General features: G+C 38.4%; 3 protein-coding genes across 3 annotated transcripts; all 3 read left to right on the top strand.

Moving 5' to 3' along the window:
• The first annotated feature begins 519 nt into the window (after nt 1-519).
• On the top strand, nt 520-7803 carry tcf25 (TCF25 ribosome quality control complex subunit). The gene is made up of 18 exons (XM_077713977.1): nt 520-875; nt 1340-1411; nt 1526-1591; nt 1672-1796; nt 2359-2424; nt 2514-2596; nt 2744-2874; nt 3021-3120; nt 3217-3310; nt 3468-3560; nt 4031-4136; nt 4227-4386; nt 4945-5032; nt 5127-5285; nt 5784-5874; nt 6358-6437; nt 6620-6695; nt 7541-7803. Exons 1-18 carry the CDS (start codon nt 654-656, stop codon nt 7709-7711), a joined length of 1983 nt encoding a protein of 660 aa, XP_077570103.1. The 5' UTR covers nt 520-653; the 3' UTR covers nt 7712-7803.
• A 2280-nt stretch (nt 7804-10083) lies between these two features.
• Nucleotides 10084-15170, top strand: mc1r (melanocortin 1 receptor). Its single transcript, XM_077713935.1, has 2 exons — nt 10084-10239; nt 11910-15170. The coding sequence occupies exon 2, from the start codon at nt 11915-11917 to the stop codon at nt 12878-12880; it is 966 nt and encodes a 321-aa protein (XP_077570061.1). The 5' UTR covers nt 10084-10239; nt 11910-11914; the 3' UTR covers nt 12881-15170.
• Nucleotides 15171-18928: 3758 nt separating this feature from the next.
• def8 (differentially expressed in FDCP 8 homolog) lies at nt 18929-24984 on the top strand. The gene is made up of 12 exons (XM_077713072.1): nt 18929-19096; nt 19634-19756; nt 20276-20370; nt 20757-20906; nt 21364-21505; nt 21676-21840; nt 22281-22408; nt 22848-22961; nt 23168-23248; nt 23404-23544; nt 23806-23915; nt 24119-24984. Exons 1-12 carry the CDS (start codon nt 19090-19092, stop codon nt 24204-24206), a joined length of 1344 nt encoding a protein of 447 aa, XP_077569198.1. The 5' UTR covers nt 18929-19089; the 3' UTR covers nt 24207-24984.
• The last annotated feature ends 390 nt before the right edge of the window (nt 24985-25374 follow it).

The raw sequence follows: 25374 nt of genomic DNA, 5'->3' as shown, positions 1-25374 counted from the left end.
TGACCCTAGTGAGGATAAAGCGTTTTAGAAAATGAATCAATTAATATATTTTTAATCGGAGTTGGGACGACCTTCTTCTATTTTAGATGCCAAATACATTTCAGATTTCCCAGTTTCATTTTCCTGTCATTTTAATCACGATCCTACTGCAGTGTATCTAACAAACTGAATGGATGAAGATCAAGGGGTGCTGGAGCATAACCCAGCCACCTCCCGGCAACCTGAATTTGTTGCCAGCCAATCGCAGGACACAGGTAAACGAACACACTTATACCAAGGGGAAGTTTAAAAAGTTCAACCAGCCTACCATGCACGTTTTTGGGCTGTGGGGGGAAACCAGAGTACCCAGAGAAAACCCACGCAAGCCCAGGGAGAACACACAAACTCCGCATATCCGGGACCCACCCGGGATCGAAACCTCGGAATTTGAAACAGAGAATTTCGGCATTTTTGTTCTGACAGCGAATTTCCCCCTTCCCTCCTGTTGGAAGCAGTAGAGAACGACTAAGCGCTTGATGCTACCAAATAAGGAACCCCGAAGGAGAAAGTCTAAAGATATGGCTGACGGTTCGGGTTGTTTTGTTTGCGTGCACACGTATACTAGACTTTAGTCGCCAGTGATTTTGTATCCGTGCACAGGGGAACCGTGTAACATGTCCACCAGGGCTTTACGGAGGTTAAAGGGCAAACAGCGGGGTCAAGAAGCAGTTGTCGTCGAGGATCTAACTTGTCCAGATAACCCCGTTGAGCTTGCTGAAAGCGGGGAAGAGCAGCTGGACGCGGCCCCTGTCGACCCAGCGTCACGCCCGAATGGCAGTCACCGAAAGTCAAAGAAAAACAACGACCGTAAAGACATATGTGCCATTTTGGACATGGTATAATTACATTGTTGCTCATCTACCAGTTTTTCCCGTGATTGTATAGTGATCTGTTAGCAGTGGGTAGCTAGTGGTTGTAAGCTATAACACATTAATTTTCAGGTTATAAAACACCTTCTGTAAACATGTCACCAAATCATATTTTATTATCTTCAATGACTAGACTGGCTGTAACTACTGGAAACATTTTAACCTGTGTTTATAATAGATTTGGCCATAATAGATTTGCCCACTAAACACACCAACACCAGCAAGACCAGTACTAAAACTTTTGCTACTGGACATGCAGGTTAAAAAATAAACATTTTTAGTCCTGGAACTTTCAAACACTACTTTAAGTACATCTTGTGATGTAAAATTGCAGGTAGTATTTGTTAAATTTACAGATCAATACATTTGAATACGATTGTGATTGTTCATGTCATATTGTGCGCTGATATTCTTTTTATATTTTTTATTAGATAAGTGATGCAGAAAAAGTCTCTGCCGATGAAGACTCAGAACAACCCGATGAAAACAAACAAAGTGACAAGGTAAACACTGACAACACGAAAAAAGTCATCAAGAGTGGAATGAAGTAATTCATGAAATGGTAAATTAGAATTTAAACATACATTATACTCATGTACATTGTTTGTCATTGTCAGCCTTTGGATATCGGTAAGAAAAAGAAAAGGAAAAAGAAGACAAAGGTTAAATCCCAAAACACACAGGTAAAAATTCACTGTGAAGAGGTTTTTCCTCAAACCTCACATAAAAAACAAAACACATTTGGTTTTCTGTCCATTGCCAGGAAACAAAAGCATCCGATGACAATATTGATTTATTGCTGGAAAATATAGAGCAGTCCAATGGTTTGACTTTGCAAAACGACTGTAGCGGGTGTGACAGAAGATCCGTCTTACATGTGGAGCACAGGTGAGGAAAAAAGCATTACAAAGACAGACTATGCTTATTTACAAATTAGAATACAGTAAGTCCTCAAGTTACAACCTCGATCCGTTCCTGAGGCAGAGTGTAACCTGAATTCCGTTATAGGTTGAGATTTTAAAAAAAAAGTAAAATACACTTAGTACGTGTGTATAGTGCCAAACAGAAAGCACCCAACGTTATTTTCTTACCTTGTAATTCATTATTCATCATACAAATGTAAATCATTGACAAGAAATATTAGTTAACCTAAGCCAGGGGTGCTCCAACCCTGCCTGGCCTAACGATGGCGCTGTTTGACCGCGAAAGTCCCATATGCTGGCCTAAGTCTTTATATTTATTTATGTGGAGCACTAAGTCAAGTCCACAGCAAAATATAATTTCTACATCAAGAAGTCCAACAGCATGAATTGTGACTGCACTGTGTCACTTTTCAAACTATGCCACAGAAGAGCAGAATTCAAAGTGTTGATAACTTTGCATCTGTGATATTCTGCATTACCAATGCTTAAATACCATATACTTTGTTGTTGTTGTGTGCTATCATCAGGAATTTGAACCCAGAGACTGAGCTAAAGAAGTACTTTGGCACTCGAGCAGTTTTGGGTGATCAAAGGTAAAGGAATTGGTGTGAATTTAGTAAACAGAAAGATTGTGTCAATTTTGTCAATCATGCTGTGTCAATAACTTGGCATCCCTAACCAGACCGCGACAACGCAATAGACAATATCATCGCACCACGTGGATGACCACCCCCAAGGAAAGCTGGCCTCGGTTCAGCCGCCCAGGTTAGACTTGCTTTTCACTTATAAATAAAGTTTCTAATAAAATGTCTTCAAAAATAAAGAATGAAAATGGAGCAAATATGTTTCCAGTACCCTTGTCTGTAAAAAGACAAAAAAAATCGTACATATTTGGATTTTTGCTCTCGACAGGAATCTCAATGACTTTACTTGAGTCAAAAGATGGCATTCAGTACTTCACCTTTGAGCATAGCCGTGACTACCAGCAAGTACAATTCAAGTTCCTGGATGCTGTCGAGTCTTTGGACCCAAACAACATTGTGGTAAATGTGCAATCACTCTGCTGTGAATAATAGTGAAGTGAAGTGAATGACCATGCCACGTCTCTCAATCCAAATGGATTGAATGTCTATACCTGTCAATGTCAGCCAATGAGTACTAAATATAATTTGTCCATTTCTCCTCTCAGGCTCTGCTGCAACTGAATCCCTACCACATTGATTCTTTGCTACAGCTTTCCGACGTCTGCCGAGTACAAGAGGATCAGGAGATGGCCAGGGACCTTATCGGTGAGGACGTTTAACTCAAAAACAAAAAATGGTGTCCTACGATGCATTCTTATCTTAATATAGTCCCCTAATGTTCTGCCGTTTTTCCCCCTCCAGAAAGAGCGCTATACAGCTTTGAGTGTGCGTTTCACCCCGTATTTAGTCTGACCTCTGGCACCTGCAGACTGGATTATCTCAGACCAGAAAATAGGTTGGTCAGACATCTACATTATTTTACTGTTCATGACTTTCGCGTTGTCTTTGTCTTTATAGAAGCATTTGATTCTATTTAAAAAAAAAAAGAATAATTGTTGAATTGATAATATTTGGAAGTAGATATGTTTAGTTATATGCAAATTTGCTTTCAGGGCATTTTATTTGACTGTTTTCAAGCACATGATGTTCTTGGAGAAGAGAGGATGCCCCCGGACTGCTTTGGAGTACTGCAAATTGATCTTGAGGTGGGAGAAGACCACCACAAATATTTAAACATAAACACAAAACTATTGGGTCATGTCAAATCCTTATTAAATGGCACTGTTTTTCTAGAGTCAAGACTAACCTCTTGAAATGAAAATACAAACAACTTATTGAATGTCGGAAATGGGTTTGTCGATTTAATTTTGTGCCGTGAAGTGTCACGCATTCCTTTCAAAATGTTTGTATAACTCTAAAGACAATTGGCGGTGTGTTTTGTGAAATAACTGCAATTTTATGACAGCATTAGTGATTTGCATGAAGTTAAATACAACTAAATCCTTCATTGACAGTCACTTGAAATACTGCAAATTGTGCAGTCTGTGTTCAGCAAGGGCCAAGCACCAAAATAACACAGGATTAGTAAATTTACTTGACTAAATTATTTTTTCTTGTTGCTATTCATTGAAATATGCTTGATTTCTGATTTCTTTCCACCATCACTCATATACAGCTTGGACCCAGACGCTGACCCGCTTTGCATGTTGCTGCTGATGGACTTCCTGATGCTTCGTTCCAGACAGTACGACTCTCTTCTTCAGCTTTATGAGGACTGGGAGGTAGATAGCACCTTACATTCACATTCACATATTCCATTGGTATATAGTCTCACTGATTCATTGCAAGGAATGATTTTTTGTTTGTTTTAGGAGCACAGAAACCTGTCCCAGTTGCCCAACTTTGCATTCTCCACTGCACTGTGCCATTTCCATCTCAGTCAGGAGGAAGAGCTCAGTCCCGAAGAGAGTGATCAGGCAAAAGACAAAGCTGACAGAATGCTACAGGACGCACTCATCATGTTTCCTGGAGGTCAGAGTTAGTCACACTAACATTTGTGTGCGGGAAAGATAGATTTCTGTTTGCTTTCCAAGTCTTTTTTTTTAACTTGCCTGATTACTAAACCACAAATTTCTGAATGGTCGATATATATCATTTTCTAAACCCCAAATTGAATCATTCAAATCAATACATGGTCTATGTTTCTGCCTATAATATTTATAAGATATCATGATGCGATAGCGCATAATTGAATACCAATAATAGGAATCATGATATACTAGGTCATATTCACAAAATACTATCTCCTATCTATAGATGTTATCTTTTATTTAGCACGTAGGTCAACCACTAATAAAGTGTGTGGTAGTTACGCTCTATGGTAATCTGTAAGTGACTTTTTTGAAAGTTCTATAAGCCACAATGGGGTTTGCAAATATGATTTTGCCCTCATTTTGCAAAAGAAGCTCCAATATTTTTTTCCATGCTACAAAAACAGACTCGCAATGAAGTCATGATGTTATGAGAGAGGATTGACACTCACCCTTAAAAGATGTAATAAGCATTGTGAATGGGAATGTGTTTCCACAGTCTTGATGCCTTTATTGGATCTATGCTCTGTGCAGCCAGATGCCACAGTAACTTCACATGCATTCTTTGGCCCAAGCAGTCAGATTGGGTAAAATTCACTTGTCTGTCCAATCTTCTCACCTTTACCAACGCTTATCTCCAGCACTCAACTCTTTTTTGAAACAAACATTTGGTCTCTTTAGGCAGCTGCCAGCTTTGGCTGAATTGACTGCTCTGTATATTGGGAGGATGCACAGCCTTTGGAGAGAAGCAGCAGTAATGTTATGGTTGGAAGAGAGTGTGAAGGAGGTGCTGTGTCGAATTGATGCAAATGACCCACTGGTGGAGGAGTGCCGGAACAAGTAAGGTCAAATCAGGGTTGCTCAAGTGACGGAAGTCTATCTTCATGACAAGCGGAAGTAATGTGTAACGCTTTTAGGAATTACACGTTGAATCATTGGAATTTCTGCTTTGTGATCCATGCATAAGTGACACAGTGACACAAAAATTACCGATCATTTAGAATAAGAGTGTAGAAATTTGAGGTCATACTACAATTATGTCATCTCATTTTAACAATTACCCAACTCATCATTTTTATAATGTGCGTGTATCTTCTGCTAATCAGATTCAACGTTGTATTCTATGCATTAACATAACCACATGCTATACTCATTGGCTACCATTGATGGCAATGGACATCCAAGCCTTTTTGACTACGAGTGCCTGTTCTGAATTGTATTCAATAGCAGTGAATGAGTCACTGTTCAATTTAAACTCCACAAGGCTAATCTAAGTAATTTAAGGAAATTCACCTCACTATTTTAAGCCCTACATTTTCCTATCTGACTCTATTTTAGGAGAAAGCAGAGATATCAGAGTGCTCCATTAAACATCCATCGCCACGTTCTGCTTTCTGAAATCAAAGAAGCCACATCCAGTCTGCCTCTGGTAAGCATTAAAGTCCTTTATCGAACTCAAATCAGCAACAATCACATTGGGATGGCTAGCATTGAGTGTTCATGTTTTCCTGCCATTGACGTCGATAGACGATGACGGAACGGAGGCTCTGACGGTGTTAAGACGATTGTTGCCCTCTCATTCAAAAGGGATCAGATGTCTATTGCCGCCAATAGCAGCCAATGAGTTAAAACTTAAGATTTCAACAACCAAAAACCCGATCTTTTACCCAATTCTGATCCTTTGAAAGCGACGTGTTTGGACCCGATTTCTGATTACATGATCGCTAGTTATAATATGTATCTGATACGACTGTAGAGTCTGAGAACAGTGGATCGAAATAATACACATCTGACTTTAATCTTCTTAATGTTTTTGTTCTTTTAAATTGTAATATTGTTAGATGAGTTTGTCTCGAAACAATAATTTTTATATTTTAAGGTAATTTATTTATTATTTATCCCACCCTCTCAGGAGGTGACCACTCAGCCTGTAATGGGATTTGACCCTCTCCCGCCAGTGGAATCTGTGATCTCCTACACTAGACCGGCAAGGTAGAATGTTCTTTTTAATCTTTTTATTTTATTTGAGAAGTTGTCGTTATTTTTCTTTAAATGTCAATTTTTAAGACTTTTTTTTTTAGATTTGTTATGTAAATACAAAATGTGTTTACAGTTAATTTGGTTTGCTGAACTGTAAGTTGTTCAGTTTATGGTTATACTTTGTTTCTCTGTAGGCAACGTGTTGGTGCTTCTAATGAGAGCACATTGTCGCTGTTTTTCCGCTCCTTGTTGCCGAACTTCAACTTGCAGGTAAATTGATGATAGGAATATGTCAGTTTTTGCAAGGGGAAACCGAATTACTTGAGGACATGTTCAATAAGGAAGGCAAGATCACCCATAAACAAAAAAGAATTAGCATTTTAGTTGTCTGTTAAATTAATTTTGGATGCTGCATGATGATACTTCTTGGAAACTTTGTCATTTAATTATGGTTCTTGAATAGTTTTTTTTTTTTTATCATTCTTAATGGAATTTCATTTAGTTCTAAAATAAACTTAGTCAAATTAACACACTAATCTAGTAAATTAGTTTTTTTTTCATTTTTCTGGAAGTGTTTATATTACGGATAACACTCTCACTGCACTCATGATAAGTCTCATGAGAAATGAATATAAAACAATGAATGCAGGCATCTGACAAATAATTTTATACTGAAGGCTGAAACATTAAGGAGAGCGAGAGGAAGTAAGGTTTTTGAGGTTTTGGTCTCGTGGTGCTTAAATACAGCATGAATCATGAGTTTGGTCATTTAAGAAATTCTGTACACCCACGTTATGTTATGTTTTAATTTTAATACACAAGTGCCTGAGGCTTTTCATCTAAACAGTCATCTCAAATGGATTGATATGTGTAATGCATTTATGGGAAGGAAGAGAACATTGAATCGAGAAAATCTTATTACAACTGTAAGCTTTTGTCCTTTGTACAATATACTATAAAAAAAAAAACGACATGCTCTATTATGAGAACAAAAAGACAATTGCAGTTGCCTTCTGACCGATATAAAACTACTTAAGGTCACTGTTATAGCAGTCACAGACAGAAATGTCACGTTGTTGGTGATTGTCTTATAATGTCTTTCTTTCGATGTAAAGGGTGGCCCAAGACTGGACGAGGGCGATTTGGAGGTGGCTCGTGCTGGACAAGAGCTGAACCAGGAAGTCAATCGCCTGATGGTTGCAATGAGGGACATGCTGGCAAACATCAGGTTTCAAGAGCCACCACGAGAAGACCATCCTTTCAGAGATGAAGAAGAATGGGACTGAGCCAGACATACAGTATTTGAGACTTATTGACAAATACCTGAGTAACAAAATGGCTACATTAAATTGCGGTCAACAGAGCGCCAACGAATTGAGGTTTCTGTCAGTCATTTCAGTTTGAATCTTTAATTATCATTTTAGAACCAACCTGGCTCTCGCTTCTGCTTCAATTTTATTTTCATGGTTATTCTATTAAATAAGGATTTGGGTCACAATCTAGTCTGGTAAGATATTTTCAACATGCATAACTTAAGTGGGTGAGAGAGAATGCACCGTTAAAAGACTGAAGAATATGGCCCAATTGACCACTGTGCTTTAGATTTGTTTTATCACCATTCAACATCAATTCTTTCTGCTTCAACCACTGTCATACAACAGAAGACTTATCTGACAGTTTCCAGTCATATGATGCATTATTCCAGTAAATCTTGTACAATGGCGGGAAAAATCTAATCACTTCTTTACTCTGCATTGGTTTTGTTATCCCTGGCAAATGTACGACTGAAGGAAAGCAGGAGAATACTCACCTCTGAGTCTTTAAGTGTAGTTTTTAGGCCGGTTCTCTTCCTTTCTGCCCACCACCCCAATTATTTACATATTAAGAAAACAAAATCAGACTGGGGGAAAATTGCTCAATAAAAAGCTACTTATATGACCAATTGAAAAGCAAATGTGTGCATTATTGATGCAGAAATTCTTGTCTTTGCCACTTACGCTGCTACTAAAAATTAGGTTTTGATGCGCATAGTGACACTATTTTTTGCCACATTTTGTAGACCGCAAAATAGGCAATTCTTGATAGTCCAGGAATTTCTTTCTGTCTCTTCTGATGCTAAACTGCTGCCTGATGCAACTCATGAATCTACTGTGGTTTATATCTTGTCAAATGGAGACTGACATGGCCCTACTGTTCTGTAAAACATCTGCAGCCAACTTTATAATATTCGACTTCAGGGCAATTCACTTGAATTCTGGCGTCTTCATAAACTTGATAAAAAGATCAGATTCTAATGTATTATTTGTCTCAAGGCAAAGTTCGTATGGTAAAGAAGAGATGCAGGATGCAAGACTATAAATGACATGTTCTCAGCTCATCTGGAGCTATGGCTGGACTATTTGAAGACTGTTTATGTGATCTACATGAGTGGGAAGGTTTTAGCCCTAACGTCGCCAATGCTACTGTACAGCTTTATTGCAATCAATCCCTACTAATATCACAGATGCTATTGAATTAATCGCAACTGGGCTATTCTGGTGGTCATAGAAGACTTCAGCTCTCAATCAAGGAGATATCATTACTTCATCCTGCAAGGCATGTAGTACTTAGGACAGCATTAGTCTTAACTGATTGGTTATTGGAACATTCACTCTCTGCCACATTCCCAATACAAATGGACTGGATGTCCACTTATGATAAACTATTTAAATTCGCAACAAAAGAATGTTGTTATCGAGAAATTATGAAAAATAATGGTGCGTAATGTGTACTTGTTGAAATCCAGTTTCCAAGTATGCTGCCAGCTACCCACTCCAAATGGAATTGATGTCCACTAGTGATGAACTCATTTAAATTCACAGAAGAAAGATGCTTGGACACACAACTTAGATGTCTATCATATAGAGACGGACACAACTTAGATGTCTATCATCATATAGAGACGTGTATCAAATGCTCCATATTTAATGGCAGCCTTCTTGGATTGAACAACGGATGTTTGGAAACTAGATCTCGAAGATGTTCCGCAGCGTTCGTTTTCGTAGTACTCTGCGATACCAATGACATGCTTTTGGTTTCGTATGCGGACTGATATCAGTATTGTCTATATCGGTGTAGCAGTAGTATATGTCAATATATGCAAGATCTTTTATAAACATGTCATTGTGCTTATGACACAATTTAGAGTGCTCAACCAGCCCACAAGCATGTTTTGGGGATGTGGAAGGAAACCAGAGAACCTGAAGAAAAGCTTGGGGAAAACCTGCAAACTCCACTCAGTGAAGACCCACCTGCGATCGAACCCTCAACCCCAGAACTGTGAGGCCAACACTATAAACACTCATCCACTGGGTTGTGCGTCAATGATTGTTGCTTACAATTTATATGGGCTGCAAAAACTCAAAGCAAGCTATGAGCAAGTAGGTAATTTGTTATACGCATCCTCTTGGAACCAAATAAATGCGTATCTCATGACAAAATGTAATTATTGCTTTTCTACTACCCTTAAGTGTGTTCAGACACCGTCAATATTTTCTTTCTTCATCACCACTGCCGGGCCTGCTACTTATGTTGATATACAAGGAGGAGCCAGTCCAGCCTCACATTTCTTCTCTCTCCCAAGTACAGTACTTTTATCACAACACTCACATTACATCAATCCTGTAAAGAAGCTCTCTTGTTGGATGGGACAGGGGCCTTCAGCATGCCCAAGGCAAAAAACATGATTTGGGAAAAGAACATGTTCTGGATGTTGCTGTTTGTCTGCTTGCAACCATAAACAAGTCGAAGAGACGCACTTTTCTCCCAGATTGTGGTATGTTTATCTGCCTTTTATTTTTTTATAAAATACTGTAATGACTGTACATTCGTGTCTAATTTTAGATTTCAACATTTTTGCTCCCTTGTTTAAAGAAAAAAAATCCTCCCTTTTTTGTTCAATATTATTAAATTACCAAATGTATTATTTTGATACCAAGCCCTATTGTTGTTTCAACATCCATCAAATTTGACTTTATAGCTGTTACTTTTGTAACAGTAAACTCTTCCGAACATATTTTAATTTTTGTTGTAGGCTAAATATCACACGTTTGTTCTCTCATTTGGGAGTCAAGTTTCATTCAAAATATGCCAATATTTCTGAGTATTTAAAATAAGGCAACACCCTATTTCAGTGTTATTTACAATAGTTAGTCTGTCATGTGATTTTTTTTCATCATCAAGTTTGCCTTTTTAGCTTTCGCTTCATCTAGAAGATTTTTTTTTTGCACCCAATTAGTTTGAACTTTGCAAGGGAGAAGGGTTTATTGTAGTACTAAAACATGTTAACGTTATGTATACAGATGGTCAATTAGCCTATTGTGGTCCATTTTACATATGTGTGTTCTTGGCTTGAGATCAAATTAAAAAAAAAATGCCCATCCGAAAATGCGACTTATACCCCAGTGCGTGTTTTAGTCCAAATAATGTGTTAATTATTAATGGTTCTAGCATTACTACTGTCATGGTAATGTTACGGCCCTATAGGATTTTAAAGCAATAAAATGGTAACATCACTAAAATTCGAAAAAGCACCAAAGACAATGTGTAAATATTGATATTTATCTGGAATGTTTGAAGGCTTGCACATCTTTATAATTATCAATTACATCCAAACTCCTGTTAAATGGGAGTCACAGCTGCCAACTATTACGCCCCCTCATTTAATCCACATCTGTAGTTAGCCTTTCCTGTTACTTCTTATCATGCGAAAGTCTAAATTTTTGTCTATTTGCAATTATTCTTTATTTCCACTGTAAAAAGATGAAGAAAAAAAAACAACCAACCAAAGCAAGGATTTTGCCGTCGCTCATCCTTAACTGTAGGTTTGGTCTTCATTTAGCCATGACAAATATTTTTGGATAAATCAGTCATTCCTTTTGAAATTATGGCCAAAAGGTTCTAGTTGGGCCTCATCAGAAAATAACAACTTTTTTAGTCAAATCTTTACTCTCGCAGAATAGCAATTTGACTCTTAATATGGCTTGTTTCCGTTGTTAAAATAATGAATGTTTAGGAGTTAAGCAATGTTTAGGAAAAAAAGTGCTATCATCTATTGAAAATGTGTTCAACACATTGACTCGTGATTATTAATGGTTGTTGTCATTATTTAGAAACATAAAATCTTGAGACATCCACGCACTATCGATACATTCTGACAGTCACTGTGTAATTGGATCAAGATTTCAATGATTATATTTATTATGATGGCTTTATCAGCCAAAATCAGAAGGGCGCAAATTTCATGTTAATTCAATTTAACACAAATGATTATCAGTCTGATTTCATGAAGGGTAAATAGCCAAGAATATTTATTGTTGACAGACAAATTCTAAGGACTTGAATTTTTTTTTCTGCCCACCAAAAACAAATCGCAAGCAATAATATCGATTTTTTTCCCCCTTTGTATCTTTTCCTTTCTTTGACGACGCCTGTTTCCAACTTCAGGACCGATGGAGTTTTCCAACAGTTCCCAGTTCTTCATGCACCATGACTACTCGATTGACTACCTGCAAGACAACGAGACCAACTCTAGCTTCGGCGAACCCAACTCATTGGGTTGCTTCCAGCTGCGCATCCCACAGGAACTCTTCCTATCCCTGGGCCTCATCAGCCTGGTGGAGAACATCCTGGTCATCGTTGCCATCATCAAGAACCGCAACCTTCACTCACCCATGTACTACTTCATCTGTTGCCTGGCCGCCTCCGACATGCTGGTGAGCGTCAGCAACGTGGTGGAGACCATCGTCATGCTCCTGCACGACCACGGCCTGATGGACGTTCAACCGGGCATGCTACGCCACCTGGACAACATCATCGACGTGATGATCTGCAGTTCGGTGGTGTCGTCGTTGTCCTTCCTCAGCACCATCGCGGCCGACCGCTACGTCACCATCTTCTACGCCTTGCGCTACCACAGCATCATGACCACGCAGCGCGCCGTGGGCATCATCGCGGCCGTGTGGCTGGCCAGCATCACGTCCAGCATCTTCTTTATCGTCTATCACACGGACAACGCAGTCATCGTCTGCCTGGTCACCTTCTTCTGCTCCAGCCTACTTTTCAACGCCGTCCTCTACCTGCACATGTTCCTGTTAGCGCACATCCACTCCCGCAGCATCGCCGTCAACTTTCACAACAAGCGGCGCCCGTCCACCAGCAGGAAGGGCGCCATCACGCTCACTATTCTGCTGGGTGTCTTCATCGTGTGCTGGGGACCCTTCTTCCTGCACCTGATTCTCATCCTCACCTGCCCCAACAGCCCCTTCTGCAAGTGCTTTTTTCGGAACTTTAACCTCTTCCTCATCCTCATCATCTGTAACTCGCTCATAGACCCTCTCATCTACGCCTACAGGAGCCAGGAGCTGCGTAAAACTCTACAAGAACTCCTCTTGTGCAGCTTCTTCTTCGGTGTGTGATGCACACAGTGCGAATTTGAAAGACGGGAAGACCTACCGACTCCCAGCCAACTGGTTGGCTTCTGTTCGGAACAGGAAATCCTGATCTGGCATGAGTAGCGGGAGTCTATTATGTACTTATGCTCCCCCCAAAAAATGCTGACTGGATATGTTTTCAACGCAAAAATGCAGCACAAAATCTGTACTTAGATTGTGGACAAGTTGACAACATTTTCCGTTTTTTGTTTTTTTTATTTATTCTTGTCGGGGTGGCAGACTTGAAGTCACTCTGAATTAATCAAAGAATTCCTCAATTTATACAGTAAGGAATTCAAGTGATAGTCATACTCTGTAACTTTTTACGTCTTGACTCTTTGTTTATAGACTTACTGTTTTTAAGCCAGAGTTAACAATTCTGGCAACCACTTAGCTCCACTTTCCATTGCCATACCCTTAATACGAAATACTGGCTTTTATTTACATTTTTCTATGCTTTTCTACACTTTAAAAGATATTGTTTTCTTTCAGTTCATTAAACAAAAATATTTCCCCAAGGATTCTTTTATAAAGGTGTTGTCTGATCCCCTAAGTTATGCTCCAATTCCCATTGTTATACCCTAAATTACGACTACTATGACAAATAAATGGTTAATGTAAAAATGTTTTTTTTTAAAACTTAAATTTAATCAGATGAGCACTTACTGGGGAAATAAATGAGGTAATTCATTCCAAGGTCACACTGTGCTACTTGTCTGCCACAAAAATAGCATTTGCTCAATTAAGGCTTCTTTTTGTCTCAACCAAACGCAATTTTGTGGAAAACTACTGGCATCAACTATTCTTAAAAGTCAACATTGTTATAGTTCTTGGCATTTCCATTTGTGTTTGTTTCGGCAGAAGCTCAACTGTGTTTACTTAGTGATGCCCATGAAAAGCAATCTGATACAGCCGTTTAGCCAAATGCATGTCTTTGTGACAAGTCACTTGGACGCACATGTTCAGGCAATGAGACTGATAGCACATGACTCGCAACTTTCCTCTTTCATTGGATGGAAAGTCCTCTGTTCCACTTTGGTCACACAATCATTCCAAATACCCTAAAACAAAAAACTTGGTTTGTTTTAGGAACATCATTATCAAGAGTCGTGTGCACATTTCTAACATTTATCACATTCATTCCTTTATCAATGGTCAAAGGGGTTCTGGAGCCTATCCCAGAAAACTCAGGGGTTGCCAGCCAATCGTAGGGCACATATAGATAATTCATTCAAACTTATGGACAATTTAGAGTGTTCAACTAGCCTAGCATGTTTTGTTGATGTGGGAGGAAACCAGAGTACCTGAAGTAAAACCATGCAAGCATGGGCAGAAGTTCAGAGCCCATCAGGGATTGAAGCTTTGGGGAAAAAAATGGACTTATTTAGTTTGGTATTAGTCGTATGTATTGGAGGCTGAGAAAGCAAAGCATGGAGAGTCTCTGTTTCTGTAATGTAAATTGAGTCAAGCACTGGAACTTAATATCCGCACAAATCTTCACAATCTCAACTTTATTTTGGTGCATGATGCATCCCTTATCTTTGTGTTGTTATGATGATTTAGTTATACCTACCTCCAGAGGATGCTCATTTGCTAGTCTGAAAGGCTTCACATTCACATGTAGTAATTAATGTTTGGATTTATTGTTCTAAATGTGCTATATGTCTTTAAATTTATCAGTTTATTTGAGTTTAATTTAATGCAAGGAGGCTTAGAAAACTATATACATTTTTTAAAAAAAAGTAAATTGTCTGCATGATCAAATACAAGTAAATTATTACATTCTTTCATTATTATTTAAATTTACACATGCAAATATTACATATCGTCAACCTTATTTTCTAGTTTTTTTTTTTTTACACAGACACTTCTCTGAAAAAAGGCATGAAGAACTTAGCATACATTGGTCCAGAGATCAATTTATATTCAACATCTGTATGCATGAACTCTGCTGAAATATGTCTTTATCGACTGTTTTATTGCTTCCATGTAAATACATGCACTTCTCTGTCAAGTGCCAAATTTAAGACACTTTCATTTCTGCTTTACAGGGTCTTTAATGCACTCCTACGACTATTGGAATGAAAGACGCAAGTGTATTTCCTGCTGAATGCTCAGTTGCGTGCTGTTTATCCACTATTTGTCCGTAGTGTTTTGTAAATGTGTGTCAAGTACATAATTGTATTTATTTAAGATTACTACTATAATGTAGAGCCAACACTATGTGAAAGCTGTGGTTATAATTAAGGACTTCAGTCAGTGTATACATCTCATATGCCAAGCCAAACGTTTACATTGACTTTGTATGGATCAAATGTAATTCTGGTCTAAATGTAATCATTTGTATATTGTCACTTGGTCTCAAATAAAGAGACCCCGTCATAAATTTTCTGCGTGTAAATTCCAGTTATTTGTCAAAAAAAGGACAAATGAAGGGTCCAACATTAGTGAAATTAACTAATTAGTACATTTTTGGGGGGATCTTTAATTTAATATGAATTCAATAATCAAGCTATACCTGGCTTTCACTCAAAATCAGCTGGGATGGGCTCCAGCACCCTTGAAAATGAAAGAATGCATACATAACCAATTACGAAGATGAGTGTGATGATAAGCAAAATTGAAAATGAATACATGAATGAAATCTTGTGTATATCTGTTTTTTTAAGGCAATCATTAATGATGAATTTTCATCGCACTACTTCAAATATTTCATTTGATTCGATACAAATCTGATCTAACCGGTACATCTAAAATGACCAAGAAACCTATCCATTTTTCAATGTAAATGTACTATATTATTCATTGTAAAAGAACTCCAATCTCTTGAAGTAACCGTCACTAAATCAACTTTAGACAAAACAGTCAATGTGGCTGCTGTCTTCAAGAGCTTGTCGTAACTAATTTCTTGGCTCCCACTGATGGCAACAGACATCCAAAACATTTGAATTTGTCACCATCAAGGGCTCTGAAACATGATGTCCCTGCCAGGCCCCTCCCAGTTCAAAAATCACAGTCATTAGATGGGGGCACTCCCTGGCAAGGATAGCATATGGTCACACATTGATGTTTGCATCAAGTGGCTCTTGTTCCATCCACTTTGCCAGCAGCATATCCTTAGAAAGGTTTGATTTTCTTCAAACCACGTCCACCCTTTCACCCGAAGCAACTTGCCTCTTTCAACTCAAAGTACAATCATGCTTTCAAGAAGCACTTCCACTTCGATCATGTGCTATGTGCCTTAAGCTATTGTCTTATTCTATTTTCATAGCAACTAACACAGCACTGTATATAGTCTTCATTTGCAGCCAATGGTGATGCCCCAGGTGGAACGCAATGACTCCCAGCCGTCAGTGGGCATCTCAGGATAAATTGAGCTGGAAAAAGACCATGCTTAAACTCTTGCATGCAACTTTCCTCACTGGCTGTCAATTTGAAAGCAAACATTTAATCATAAGCATGAAAAGAAAAATCCCCAAAATATACTAAGTGTCATCTGAGTATTTTTCACAGCCAGCCAAACCCTGAAATAAAGTGTGACTGTAAAAACAGTATTTGGGTGATGTTAACATTAGGACACGATGGGCAATTTATTATTATTATTTTGGTCACATCTGATCTTAGGCCACCTCGTAGTATAGAGGCTCACTCGCCTGACTATGGTGTGGGCTCAATTCCCGCTGGTGGCGGTATGACTGTGAGTGCAGATGGTTGTCTGTCTTTCTGTACGCCTGACTGACTGGCAACCAGTCAAGGGTGTAGTCTGCTTTTCACCCGATGAAAGCTGCATTAGGCTCTAGCAACCATTTTGAGGATAGCCGGTTTGGAAGATGAATGAATGAAAAAACGTCTGATCTTTTCGTGTTGTAGTTCACATTACACACAAAATAAAACGCATCCGCGGAGTGACGCGAAAAACAATGACAACCAAAGTGCGTATGCAAATACATGTTTAAGCTTTATTTATAGGTACGGTTATGAAATTCGGAATTTACATGTAGTGTGAACATTGCCTTATAAAGTCATTTGTCCACACACTTATTTTTCTATGTACGGGATAGATACACTGATCTAGTACATTATGTAGTACGCATATTTGATTCATGAATCGTTGCCATTGTGACAGTAAAATGCTTTTACTACTTATCTGCTTGAAGCATCGACCTTTTCTCAAAATTCTTACATACAGTTTGTACCTTAGATAATGGCACACACCCTCTTTTCTCATCGGATAGAGGCACCATTGATGTATGACACAAGTGAAGCGTTTCAAATTCTTTTTTACAGAACCCATGATCAAATGCCGTGCCAGTTTTCAATAAATGCTTTGAAAAGGAAGGGAATTTCCATCGGATTAAATAGATAAATTGAAGCATTACTCCGATAAAATATTTGTTATAAAGTATAATCTGACTAGTACATTCAAATTTAAACCAGAGATGAACAATCAATGACATCAATGCAGTTTTATATGGTTCGACTAATACCCCCGCCACTGATTTAAAGCTAACTTTATTTGTTAGTAACAAAAGAAAAAGCACACAGATTTGAATCTTTTTGTAGTAATTTGACCTAGAGGAGCAGTACCATGTTGTTCTTTTAGTCGCACAGAACAGCTCTGTTGACTGCCAAGAAAATTATTCACAGTTTAACTATACAAATAATAACCTCACACAAGATCATGGTGATCCGTGACACAAAACAAAACAGTTATTTGTGTCCATCATCTTGGGTTAAAACTCCCCGGGGGGTTACGCAAATAACATATAAAACAAAAGCCTATTTTAAAGCTAAGGAATAAAAAAAAATGTGTGAGGAACAAATAGAAAAAACAGGTCCCCAGGCATGCCCTTGCCTTTTATCCAGCTGACATTAAGAAAGCCTCCACCCTGGATTGGTCATCAGATGGACAAACTGACTGACTGTGCAGTTTATCAAGAACTTGCAAATGGGGCTCAAATTCTAAAATTGAACTTCAGAACTTTGTCTCAGACACACCAATACTTCATATCAAAAATATGCATTTATCCGCGAGATACAATCATGCAAATCGATATAACAGCATTGTAGAAGTCAAGCACAAGTGCATAAATTTCAACTGTGAGGCTAATGCAACAGTTAAGAGGCGCAAATTTTCTTTAATAGCCCATAACAACTGGGAGATCCTATTAAGCAAGTGTATGCTATTGCATTATTTCCCTTATTAAAACACGGTTTGGTCGATTAAGCCGTGGCATAGTGTGGTCGATGCTTGATTAAACTAGGTTTCTGTGCCTGGGGGACATTTGATGAAGAGAAGGGCCATGGTCTATCTACTGTCAGCAGTTGAACGCATGCTTTGGACCCAAAAACAGCATTTTGAAAGTCTCAGGCAACATCAGACAGAGACTCTTTTCACTGTGTGCCGTCATCGGTGGGGGACAAAATGCCCTTTCATGCAAAGTTTTTTAACATTATTAATACATAATCACACCGTCAACAGCTGGGAATCAAACCCATACTGCCCTCATCCAAGTCAGCCGTAAGAACCATTGCACCATTGTGTACTCAGTGAGAGAGATCAAATGAAATCAATTTGAATTAGGAAGGTTGCATTGAATAATCATGTTTTGGTGGCTAAACGTCCAATCCATTTGATTGGGAGGGATGGCAGAGATCATTGATCAGATGATAACACAATGGGAATGCAACTTTGAAAATATTGTCATCCAATTTACTCCATGTTGCACAATGTGGTAATGTCACTCAATGTCCCCACTGTTCCCAGTTTCTATAAATTATAATTAGATTATTTTATCTTTTGAGAGGTACTGTCGCGGAAGAAAAATGTATCAGTGGTCCAAGTAAGGGAAGCTGGCTGTTTGAAGGCAAAGTTTATTTTCAAACTAAAACACCAACTACTACACTTAAGTGCAAAATTGTGCAAGAGTGAGACATATTATCATATTGATTCAGGATTTACATATTTAATATGTTTATTATAAGTATTTTGTCCTTCTTTCCCGTCTGTGATCACAAAGTAATTTTGTAAACAGTGAAGCTCTGAAAATATCAAGCGGAAGCATAGCTTGTTTTGCATGGCAAATTTATGGATTCCGTCGGATTGTTGGTGATGAAGCCACAACAGACAGGAAGAACTTCTGATTAATTATCACATGCTTTAACATATAACATAATTAAGAAGCGCTGACTCGATGACAAGTAAGACAAAATTTAGCTTAACTAACGATAGTTCACTGCGATCTTTTTACTAACCTAAAAATGAAGCACCCAAACATGACTGTTAGCTATGTAGCCTTTCGTTTTTCTTGTTGACATGCGCTGCAAATTTCAATTCATTTCAACCAGTATTTCACCATGCATGCTAAAATTCAATTCAATCTGTGCATTCTTTCCTTATATATATAATGAGATTTAATGCACGTACATTATAGATTTAGTTAAGATAACGCAGAGTTTTGAGTGATATTGTTTTTTGTTGTTGTTGTCATTTGTTGACCAAAACTACAATGCATTGTACTGTGAGCTGCCATTGCTTTTGACAAAAGCAAATAACAGGAATTTAACATTAAATTTTAGGCTCCTTTTTCCCTTTTACATTCCAGGGGGTTAGCAAAATTTAGATTTTATTTATTTTATTTTATTTTTTACATCATCATATTTCTAATGCACAACAGGATCAGACACGGACCATGACACTCAAATGTTGTGCACGGTCTTCTGTTCTGTCTTTCTCAGATGTAGCCGATGAAATGGAGTATGATGAGAGAATGGCACAATTTCGCCAAACCCGCCTCAATCCCTTCGATCGTGGACAAGAAGAGGATGGTCCTCAAAGGGGAAGGACACCCCTACAGCAGGGTAATATCTATCACCACTTGCTGTTCTCAGTTTTGGACCGCAATGTCATGGGTCTGGGCGATGTTACCCGATTCAATTTGTGATCCCTCCGTTGTCTGCCCGTAATGGATAAAGTCAATTGTTCACGTCCTACAAAGCTCTAGCAAATAAAATAAAAAAAACTTCAGGTGGAAACTTTTGGGGATCCTTGGTTGACTAACAATTCAATGTCACTTCAAATATTTTCCTATTGCAAGTCATATTATACTTTACAAAAAAACTGAACCCAATGGTTGACATTATATGATGAGTGATTTCATAATAGTTTTCAACCATGCAAGTGTGAAAGGCACATAGAGATGACAGTTTAAAGTCCAGAGACAATTTGATGAGCGGAGTTTTTTACGACACGTCGCTAGAGTTTGTCGGGCATTCTTTTTTTTTTTTTGTTTAAGAATAGTAGCGAGGTGAGGTAGTGCATGACAAATTTAATTGTGGGAAGTGTGAAAGTAACATTTTCTATTTTGTTCTCCTTTACAGAAACCAAGAAGGAGCTGTTTTCCGGGTGTCTAATCCAAAATTCAGACAGAACTATGGATCTTGGACTAGCTGAAGACCACTTTTCAAGACCAGTGGTAAGTAGTGGGTCTAGTTCAGGTTATTGGTTGGAGAGCGTTGGAGAGGAATAATTCCTCTCCAGAGGTCTACTCCCAATTATTTAAGCAGAAAAAATGTAGCAAAATCTACAGTTTTTTATAGTCCGGTCAGATAGCCCATCACATGACAAGCAGTTGACGTAAACTTACCTTTTAAAACTGCTTACATTTTTTTTAAACGGTTATTATATGAGGCTCAGTGAGCTCATATGACTCTATTTGGTTTGGTGGCAAAAACTCTGGAATTTATACAAAGGGCACGTTGTGGTTTTGCCATTTCAAAGCGGGCACTAGTTTACGTCTTTTGGGTTTCTATTGTTCCAAGCGTATTTGTGACTCATCTTCAATCTGTTTTTTGGATACAGGGCTCATTTGTTGCGTCTGACATAGAGCAATTGAAATTGGCCATTGAGGAGTGCAAGAAGCTGATCCTGGAGCTACCTGAACACTCTGAAAGACAGAAGGACACAGTTGTGAAACTAATCCACCTTAGGCTCAAACTGCAGGAGTTGAAGGTCTGTACTTTCAATATCAAACATTTACATGATGTACTCTGATTGCCTAGATTGCATACCTTTATGTATTTATTTATTTAGATGTATTTTCTGCTAGAAATGCTTGGGTGTGCCACAGGGGAGTTAAAAAAATGTGTGTTAATCCCAGATGTTGTATACATTGACATTCAATTCAATCAGAAATCGTACTTAAGACCCAAATAGCTTAAGAAATGCAACTAAATGTGTGGGTTTGTTTGTTGTGACATGCTACAGTATAAACATTTAGAAAATGATCTGTTTTATTAGTATTTTCTTTTTTGGTGGGCATTTCTCTATTTTGTATAACAAGTGTTTGTCAGCAACTTTTGCAGGATTTTACTAACACCAATGCCCTTGCATTTGAGAAATCTACACATTTTCCTTTTTAATGTGGCTGTTCAAATAATATTGTTCTCGGCCCTTTGTCTCAATATAGGATCCCGATGAGGATGAGCCTAATTTACGACTGGTTCTAGAGCACCGATTTTCAAAGGAAAAGAGCAAAAGTGTCAAACAAACTTGTGACAAATGTAGCACTATCATCTGGGGACTCATTCAGACATGGTACACTTGCACAGGTGAGGCATAGTGGTAAACTCATTACATATCATTGATGGCGACAGGCGTCCAATCTGTTTTGGAATGGGCGCTGGTAGTCAAAATGAATTGGACCGCTTGTCAATGGTGTCTGTCTAATAAGTTAAAAGTGCTAGTGTCACTGCATGCATGTACTTGCTTTCTATTTCAGGTTGCTATTACCGATGCCATAGTAAATGCATGAACCTGATCACAAAGCCCTGTGTGAGGTCAAAGGTCAGCCATCAGTCCGAGTACGAGCTCAACATATGCCCCGAGATTGGTCTGGACCGCCAAGACTACCGCTGTGCTGAATGTCGCTCACCTATTTCACTGAGTGAGTTGGCGTGTGCATGAAAACATTTGACAGATATGATATCAATCCACTACCTTTGGCTCTCTTTCATATTTTAGACCATTTTGGTCAGTGTCATAATATGTTGAAATGTATGTTGTTTATTTCTCTCCACTTCCTAAATTTTGTCTTTGTCAGACAGCGATTAAGCAATGTGAACTTGAAACTTAAACAAGTGAAAAAAATACTCAAAGTCATGAAACTTCAATTAAATTTAATTCTGAAAAAGATCCATATCTGAAAATCTTTTTAATGAGTGTCTTTGACAGTTTCATAATGAACATTTTGTTCAAAGAGACATCATGGTTCTCTAATGTTCTGCTATGAAAACAGAAAGTTTCTTTTATTTGGTTTGTTTTAATCTTGAAACAGTCAACAATGTGCAGTAAGGAAGTTTAATGCATTTATCTGACTTCTGATAGGGGGTGTGCCAAGTGAGGCCCGGCAGTGTGACTACACTGGACAGTATTTCTGCAGCACGTGTCACTGGAACGACACGGCCATCATCCCAGCAAGAGTCATCCACAACTGGGAGTTTGAACCACGCAAGGTACACACCTGGACTTACTTTGCATTTCCTATCCAATCCACATAAGAGAGATTATATCATGAGGTTTGTTCTTCCGGGTAGAGAACGATTACGATCCAAATCGAGAGCATTTCTTTTGTGTGGCCAAAAGTAGGTCAAGCAGTTGTAACTTGGGATTTTGAATTGAATTCAATTACACAACTTTATCTAGTACATTTGCCAATTTGGAGAAGTTATTCTCCGGTCAACAGAAGGGTAAAATAAATACGTACATGATGTGTTTTGAGGCGGCCAGGTGGTCCAAGCATGTCGGATTCACAGTTTTGCGATCAAGGGTTCAAACTTAAGTTCAGACCTTACTGTGTGTGGAGTTTGCGTGTTCTCCCGGGCTTGCGAGGGTTTTCTCCGGGTATTGCAGGGTCCTCCCACATCCTCAAGTCTGACTCAGTTACTCCTTTAGGTTTGTCGATCCTCACTGCGTTACCTGGCACTGATGATGCCACGGCCTGTGCTGAAGCTGAAGGAAATCAACCCTCTGCTGTTTAACTTTGTGGAGGAACTAGTGGAGATCAGAGTGAGTCTGTATGCCTTTTATTTAAGATCTTTCAGATAAAAAAAAATGTATACTCAATTGTAGCTATTTCTGTTCCTCTTCAATTGTCATCTATTCGGACGTAATAATGCAGTGTAAAAATATACATGATATTGTTGTTCTTTCAAGACTAATGACTTGTGTTATTTTCTTTTCAGTCACTGACCTAGAACTAATTTTGTTGACAGAAACTTCGTCAAGATATTCTACTGATGAAACCTTATTTTATTACCTGCAAGGAGGCAATGGAAGCTCGACTTCTACTGCAGGTGAGCACCCCCTCCAGAATCACGTCCAATACAGCAGCTCCATCTAGTGGTTATGATCAATCATGGATCTAATTTTACAATTTGTGGAGAGAAGGCAGGGGAATACCCGGGTTTTTGTGTGTATTGCAAACCTAAATTTGGGGTTTCATTTCTAGCTTCAGGACCGCCAGCATTTTGTGGAAAACGACGACATGTACTCGCTGCAAGATTTGATTGACATCTACAGTGGACGACTCAGCTGTTCCCTCACAGAAGTACACACTACATTTGCGAAACACATCAAGTTGGATTGCGACGTGAGTACACAAAAAAATCATCACTCGATTTATTTCCTACCTTTGGCTCATTTTTATTTAACAATAATACAGCATTCCCCTGTTTTTACGGCACACAGCGAAACATGGGGGAATACTGTGAAAAATATGTCCCCAGTATTCCCCCATTTTTCGCAGTATACCACGAAAACGCAAAAATCGCGAAAAATGCAAACAACGCAAACGAGGGAATACTGTAGTAGGCACGTCTAATTTCTGTTGTATTTGTATGTTCACCTGCAGCGTTGCCAGGCCAAAGGGTTTGTGTGTGAGTTGTGTAAGGAGGGAGACATCCTCTTTCCTTTTGACAGTCACACCTCCGTTTGCCATGACTGCTCAGCTGTCTTTCACAGGTATGTCGAATGTTCTATCCAGGAAATTCTACAGCTGATCACTTGGCCAATGCAGAATTAAGCATAAGATGGAATTTATGTATTGATCAAGTAGACATTGAATGAAATATCCCCAAAATACGAAGTTATTGACCCCAGATTCTATTTTTTCTGTAACACCATCAATAAATTCAATCCATTAAGGCTCTTTGTTTTCTATGTAGGGATTGTTATTATGACAACTCAACAACGTGTCCACGTTGTGCCCGGATGACTGAGCGTAGACAGGACGAAGACACAAAAGATCCCTGAAGGAACATGTGAAGGAAGTGGAGTTCATTTTCATCCTTCTGGATTTTTGCTTTACACTGATTGGCAACATAGAGGAAGGACCAACAAATATTTTGTCACCTTCAGGTTTATTGTCTTTCTAATCTTGCATGTTACATGCAGGAGTTAGGAGTCTTGCTTATATTTTAAGTATAGATGGCTACAATGGAAATCTGAAATGTAAAGACGAAGATGCTACATATCAAGTGCTGGTTCATCTGTTAAACATGAAGTAAGTGTACACAGTTTTGATATTTAGACATACAGGGTTTTCTGTCTATCATTTCTCAGTTTGTAACTTGTGTTTTAATCCATATATAGAAGGGTTAAATAACAAATGGGACTGTTGTTGTGAGGATGTAAACTCCTTTGCATTTCATTTCAAATGGTGGACTAATTCTAGAGATGTTTGAAACCCAGTAGATGTGAATACGTGTCTATGATATAACTATGTTACAAGAAGCTGTTAACCAAACATCGTAATATTCTTTATTCTTTATTTTTTAAATCACGTATGGAGCACATTTTATCCAAAATATGCTCGGAGGACACCTTTGTCAATGTGTAAATGTTGACCTAAAATATTTGTTTTCAAATAATTACTTTTTGCTGTGTTATTTTTCAGCATGATGCACTGTTTATTCCCCCAAAACAAAGGCCATCAGTGGTGTCACTGTTGTGTATATATATAAAAAATATAATCTTAAAAAAATTATGTTGAGTGATGCATGAAAAATATACTGTATAATAAGAAAGGCATCTATACCTAACAGGGTGAACATTATTATCATATCCGACATTCTTTTGTAATGTTCTAATTTAAAGTACGCACATTGGTTCAATAAATGTTGGGGGAAATTATACTTGTAGAGTATTTTGGCTCACTGTTTAATCCCATGATTAGATGTGCGTTCATGCAAGCGGATTAGACATCAATCGCCGTCTTTAGTTATGAATGACTTTGATGCCATGTCAATACTTAGCTTTTTTATGGGGAATTTTAACCTTCAAGTGAGATGGGATGCCGGTTTTGTAGAAATGATGGGAAATGGTCTCTGGGGGCTAGTGTCCTTCAAACAGTGGACTGTATGAACTTTTGACAGTTCACACAGTCGAGAGTGGAATGTTTGGGTTTGAGGGGGTCAACCCC

The sequence above is a fragment of the Stigmatopora nigra genome, chromosome 3 (assembly GCF_051989575.1).
Source record: "Stigmatopora nigra isolate UIUO_SnigA chromosome 3, RoL_Snig_1.1, whole genome shotgun sequence".
NCBI classification, from domain to species: Eukaryota; Metazoa; Chordata; class Actinopteri; order Syngnathiformes; family Syngnathidae; genus Stigmatopora; species Stigmatopora nigra.
Note: the sequence above shows the minus strand (reverse complement) of the source record. Positions and strands in the feature narration are given on the sequence as shown.

What these genes read in the sequence shown, in the direction of transcription:
- mc1r (XM_077713935.1), top strand. Translation starts at nt 11,915, where the DNA reads ATGGAGTTTTCCAACAGTTCCCAGTTCTTCATGCACCATGACTACTCG.
- tcf25 (XM_077713977.1), top strand. Translation starts at nt 654, where the DNA reads ATGTCCACCAGGGCTTTACGGAGGTTAAAGGGCAAACAGCGGGGTCAA. An exon ending in GCAGTTTTGGGTGATCAAAG is followed by an intron (nt 2,425 to 2,513) that starts GTAAAGGAATTG and finishes ATCCCTAACCAG; the next exon opens with ACCGCGACAACGCAATAGAC. An exon ending in TACTGCAAATTGATCTTGAG is followed by an intron (nt 3,561 to 4,030) that starts GTGGGAGAAGAC and finishes ACTCATATACAG; the next exon opens with CTTGGACCCAGACGCTGACC.
- def8 (XM_077713072.1), top strand. An exon ending in GACATGGTACACTTGCACAG is followed by an intron (nt 21,506 to 21,675) that starts GTGAGGCATAGT and finishes TTTCTATTTCAG; the next exon opens with GTTGCTATTACCGATGCCAT. An exon ending in AAGCTCGACTTCTACTGCAG is followed by an intron (nt 23,249 to 23,403) that starts GTGAGCACCCCC and finishes TTTCATTTCTAG; the next exon opens with CTTCAGGACCGCCAGCATTT.